Source organism: Ambystoma mexicanum, chromosome 9 (genome assembly GCF_040938575.1).
Source record: "Ambystoma mexicanum isolate Mex_15411 chromosome 9, UKY_AmexF1_1, whole genome shotgun sequence".
Lineage (NCBI taxonomy): Eukaryota > Metazoa > Chordata > Amphibia > Caudata > Ambystomatidae > Ambystoma > Ambystoma mexicanum.
In genome coordinates this window covers 1,318,790,609-1,318,796,503 of record NC_090931.1, presented here as the reverse complement: position 1 = coordinate 1,318,796,503, position 5,895 = coordinate 1,318,790,609, and the positions used below count along the sequence as shown (strand labels likewise).

The following is a 5,895-nucleotide window of genomic DNA, read 5'->3' as shown; positions in this document are numbered from 1 at the left end:
ATAAATGAAAAATAAAACAAAAAAGACTGTTTCAATTAAAAAGAAATTGTGTTTATTTATATGTGTACACAATTTTAAGGTTTAGTAACAAGGGTAAATTTTTGCCAACGATCAAAAACATTTACAGGGGATCTCCGAAAGCTGTTCTTATTCACAAAAGCAGTAACCATGACATCATTTTGCCAGAGGTCCAGTGAATAGGTCTGCATAACTCTTATCAGAGAGTGTTTATCAGGCATGTTAGATACAAAGCAACAGGAGTGCTGTCCACACATGATGTCTTTAGGATGTTGCACAGGTGTTCTATTATAATGTATGACAGGAGCTATATCCTTCACATAGTCCAGGATTGCGCCTCTGTATATGGGGTGGCTTGGGAAACACCCCAGGCTGTCAAAGACGGTTATTGTATCCTTGTTTATAAACATACCTATCCAATGGGTACCGTCCTGATCTTGGGGATCGGTGTTTGCCACAAGACTAATGGGTCGCTCATTACTTATGTCTCTTGGAAGGTTATCACATCAATACACACCCTTGAATGTTTTCTTAGCGTGTTTGTCTTTACTTAGAAAACGTTTGATCTGGTAAGTATCCAGTATATGTCATACAATACTTGTCGTTGATTGTTGAGTTCCATAACCAAGTCAAATAGAGCCATAATAATTAGATTCACAGTGTTGGGTAAATTTGCAGCAAAGCGTACCTCTATGCGTAGATTACCATTCCTAATAAGATTACAATGTCCGGTTAATGTATTATCAGGTCTCAAATCAAAAGCTAACAGAGTATAACCCCGATCATAATCGTCACAGGGTATCACAAAACCTTTATCATGCAAGTGTTTACTGCTGATGGAGACAAGTCCCAAATACTCCCAAATTGTATTTTTTTGTTGAAAACTGGAGCTGTAGGCGGTATAACGACTCCGTCTTTAGAAAGAGCTGCGTAGTTGATGTTGTCATGTTTAAAATTAAAAGGGTTGCTGGCGTATGCCCCCGAAAAAGCTGTATTGTCCACAAAACCAATGATGATTATTTTCGGTAACTGACCAAGGAACAAATTGTCTTGACTGGCGACACGGCTACCCGCTGGAACACTGAAAACTTTCAAAACTGTCCACTCCACCGGATATTTTAAGTTTGATACTTGTAGAGCATCAGCATGAGCTAATCTGACTGTGGGTGACACATTCACCCTTTTAATAAATAAACTAGCTGATACTATAATCAACTTGTAGGCTTCAGCATCATCGCTGTTGAGGTAAAAAGCATCTTTATTTCTAGAAAGTTTAATTTTCAGATCAACGCCGTTTACCATTAGTTTCTCCTGGAAAAATAGATCAGAGTGTAGACAACCTAGTAAATCAAAATTTCTGCTCCCTGTGGCATGTGCCGCTCTTTTTATAAAACCGGAATTAGCCCCATCTAGAGCATAATCCTCCATATGGCCTGCTGTGTCCTTATAGAAAAGCCCCGCTGTAAATTGAGTGTCCAAAGCGTCATTGCTGTAGTTCAAAATGCTTTCTATATAGGCCCTATAGGCATACATGCTGTCGCTCTGTGTAATCAGACGGTCGCCTAGAGTAATATCCACCTGATTAAAGAGGGTAGCCATGGGGTAAGCAATCGTAGCAACTTTAGCCGTTGCTGAGATAGCTGATCCATCAGCCTTTGTTATTTTACAAATGAGGTAAAGTAACGTGTCATTTAAATCCAGGTACATCTCTGTTGAGCCTGATATGTAAAACTCTATAGGCGCTAGCGGAGATAGTGCAGCAAGAGGAGCCACTTCCATGAAAAAGCTGTTTTCGATGCTAGTTTGTGTCGGGGGTACAGCATACAGATTGAGTTCAGATATGACACATTCCACCGACGCACAATGGATAAACGCCATCTTTTAGAAAATATTGATGCCGGGGCTAGTTTTATTTTTCTTGGTCGATCTGTTCTTACGAGTTCTTTTTCTCTTCTGAGCAGTTTTCGTTGCTGATCCTGGTTTTTTATGCTGCCCTGGAGGCCCCCATCTGTGCGATGTTTTCCTTTTTCTTTTGTTTGTGTTTTCTTTCACATAAACCAGACCAGAACCCTCTTGCGGTGGTTGGTTAAAACGATTTGTGATGGAGGTTGTAGCCGTAGACGCCACATCCTTAGCAATATTTGTAGCTGCTGTTTTCACATGTGGTTTGGCTAATTCAAAACCCTCTCCTAGAAATGGCATAGCCCTTTGAAAGAGGCTTCTAAAAATACTTCCTAAACCCGCACCATACATAATGGGCACCCCTTGAAAGTAAGGTTGATTGCCATAACCAGCTTTTCGGCGGTAATAATCCCTATAAACATACGGCTCCCCATAGTTTTTCATAAATACCATGTTTTTAATAGTCTTTTTCTCTCCTAGGACGGAGGTGTAGTTTCACTCGGACCTTCCCGTACTTAAATGACATCAACTCCCCCTGATCATCCCTTATCTGTATATTGATGGTGTCAAAATGACTCTTAGAAACCGGTATATAATCAGGTTTAATATATTGTATATTAACAATGCCATTATTTTCACCTTTCACCTGGGCTGTTCTCATTAGGGGGGCGTAGGAGTCACCGACCCTTTGATATTCTACTATATCACTGTAGATCATAAGAATGTAAAAACCCTCATCAATATCAGCACGTGTTCGGTCCAAATCTTTAGTACTTTTTACTTGTTGATCGGTTCCCACAACACAAAAAAGTTTCCCATTACATATAAACTCAGTGGTAAGATCCGTTGACTTTAGAAATACTTTTCTCTGCACCTTATCCAGAAACAACTGTATATCAGAATAGCGTTCAATGTTGGTGAGACTTTTATTGATAGCCTCTAACAAAGCTTGGATACTGCTGTAAAATCCAGGAGGAAAGCCGGCGTGTAACAGTTCAATAGGACCTTCACGCTTGATGGTAAATTTGGCCTCTCTTCTAGCAACAGTGTCCCAGGTATGGGGGTATTGAATCTCCATTAGACCCGCTTCCCACAATCCTTGTAAATCAATGGGTTTGGCCATTTTAACACAATAATTTGATATATCATTGCTGGGGAATGTATCGAGAGAAGCGTTACTGGGTAAGGTGATATAAAAGCCACTGCTTTCCATCTTCTCAGGGAGCACCTTTGCTTTGTAGATCCTTTAGAGATGAAGCGCTAACCCAACTGTTAAATTTCTCAGGCCACCCTGTCCATTTTACCAGACTTTGTTTTTTATTTCCTTTACCTTCACTCTGAAGAATTTTCTAAATCCTATAAAAGCGTTATGGCTAATTGGTCACCTTCAGTAAAAATTACCGCTCACACCCTCACCATCATAATCAACCAGCTGCTAGATGTAAACCCCCTCTTTCATAGATACTTTGGTCACTATAAATATTTCATCAGTAAATGACTGCTGATACCCCTTTGTAAAGACACCTTTAAGCTTGGAAACTCAGACATGGTCCCCCACGCGAAAGTATGGTTTCTTGACCTTCTTCGCTATCATGTCAGCATACAAGTTTTTCCAAACGGTTAGGGAATTTTCAGACATTACAGAATTTGGAGTCATTTTTATAGATCGATGATAGCTATCGTTGTACACCTCTATAAAATGTTGTAATATGTCCACATAATGATGTGTATTCTTTGCTGTAAAAAATATCCAAATCTTAGATTTTAAGGTTCTATTACAGTGTTCAACAATAGCAGCCTTAACCTCATTGTACGTTATAAAATGATATGTTGTTTTAAAAGATTTTGGAAGGGTCTATTTAAAAACTCCTTGCCGGCATCCGTTTGTAATATTACAGGCACCCGGCCTTTGCTAAACACATGTTTGAAAGCGGCCGTCACTCTTGATCCGGTCTTATCCCTCAAAACTTCGGCAAATGCGTATTTCGATAAAATATCAACAACCGGCAGGGTGTACTGCGCCCCATCATTCTGCATCCCATAGGGCCGCATATCTATTAAATCACACTGCCACTGTTGGTCTCTTTGGGAAACCACAGTTCTTCTTCTTTTAAAACGTTTTCTAGCATTTTTATGAAGACTATATGCCTCTTCACCAGATAACCACTCCTTAACAGCTCCGCGTGTGATAGGTGTCTTGTCATGTTGTAGTTTTTTATAAAGAGCATCAACACCCCCATAACTGCCAACGCCGCTTTCATCATAATAGCTTTCATGCATGCTTCAATAAGAGCTGTTCAACGCTGAAACACTTCAAAAAATAAAGAAAGGCATAATGGGTGAAAGATGATTTTATTACAACTCTTATACATATACAGGGTAATTCATAGAATCCAGCGCACAAGTAGCGCACGCGGCTGGCGCACAGCGTGCGCCTGCGATAGTCTGCGCCAGGCACGTGCGCTAAAACAGATTTCCGCGCACAGCGTATTCATGGATTTCAAGCTCCCAAAACAGCCGTGGCGCAGAGAATCGCAGCGAGCCTGCAGCAGCGCCAGTAACGCCCCCAAGAACGCCCTCGCGCACGGAAAAGCCATCAAAAGCGCTAAATCATCGCTAAGGGCTGCGCTAACCCCGGACCACTTCACAGGGCAGGCAAACAAGGAAAGCAAAGCGGGCAATCTCCAAATCAGGAGTACGCGGGAAGTACTACACGCGACTAGGCAGGGAACGTGAATCACAGGGGTACGCGGGAATCATCACACGCGAACAGCCAGGGTGCGTGTATTACAGGGTTAGCGGGAAGTTCAACACGCGATGGGCCAGGGAACGTGTATTACAGGGGTACGCGGGAATTATCACACGCGAACAGCCAGGGTGCGTGTATTACAGGGGTAGCGGGAAGTTCAACACGCGATGGGCCAGGGAACGTGTATTACAGGGGGACGCATGAAGTAGAACACGCGATAGGCCAGGGAACGTGCATCACAGGGGTACGCGGGAATTATCACACGCGAACAGCCAGGGTGCGTGTATTACAGGGGTAGCGGGAAGTTCAACACGCAATGGGCCAGGGAACGTGTATTACAGGGGGACGCGTGAAGTAGAACACGCGAACAGCCAGGGTGCGTGTATTACAGGGGTAGCGGGAAGTTCAACACGCGATGGGCCAGGGAACGTGTATTACAGGGGTACGCGGGAATCATCACACGCGAACAGGCAGGGTGCGTGTATTACAGGGGTAGCGGGAAGTTCAACACGCGATTGGCCAGGGTACGTGTATCACAGGGGTGCGTGGGAATTATCACATGCGAATAGGCTGGGTGGGCCCCCACAGGTGTACCCTGTACACCCTCCCCGGCCCCTGCAGGCAGCCCACAAAACAGTGGACTACCCTGCACACCTGATCATGTCCCCCTGCACCCCCATCCACCAGGGGCACCCTCCACCAGGCCCCCACCCATGTCTCCCACCACCCCCACCCCCCAGCAGTGCAGGGGCACCTGCCATCAGGCCCCCATCCATGTCTCCCACCACCCCCAACCCCCATCCACCAGGGGCACCCTCCACCAGGCCCCCACCCATGTCTCCCACCACCCCCACCCACCAGCACTGTGGGGCACGTGGCCAGCAGGCAGTCAGGCAGCAGCCGATGGCAGGTGGGAGCGTGCTCAGGGTTCTTGGGGACTTAAATTTGGCCTCCTGGCCAGGAGCGTGGTCTTTCGTGTTAGAACGCGTGGACAGCCTGATAGGGAGTGATTTTGCACCTGAAAACCCCACACTCATCGCGCGAAAACCCGTCACCAGCATATGTGCGTCAATAGTTACCTGCACGTGCAGTGTCAAAGCGTGTGATTGGTGAAAAGTGAGCGACATGCAGGAGTGTCGAAGCGCGTGATTGGTGAAAAAGGATCCACATGCAGGAGTGACAAAGCGTGTGATTGGTGAAAAGTGAGCTACACGCAGGAGTGTCGA

The 5,895-nt window shown here is 44.8% G+C and overlaps 1 protein-coding gene across 1 annotated transcript; it reads right to left on the bottom strand.

Annotated features, from left to right (window-relative positions):
• Nucleotides 1-819: 819 nt before the first annotated feature.
• On the bottom strand, nucleotides 820-1,896 carry LOC138487460 (uncharacterized protein F54H12.2-like). Its single transcript, XM_069613987.1, has one exon. The coding sequence runs from the start codon at nucleotides 1,894-1,896 to the stop codon at nucleotides 820-822; it is 1,077 nt and encodes a 358-aa protein (XP_069470088.1).
• Between the last annotated feature and the right edge of the window lie 3,999 nt (nucleotides 1,897-5,895).

Bases quoted from the DNA above. Each gene is read 5' to 3' on its own strand.
- LOC138487460 (XM_069613987.1), bottom strand. From the start codon at position 1,896: ATGGCGTTTATCCATTGTGCGTCGGTGGAATGTGTCATATCTGAACTC.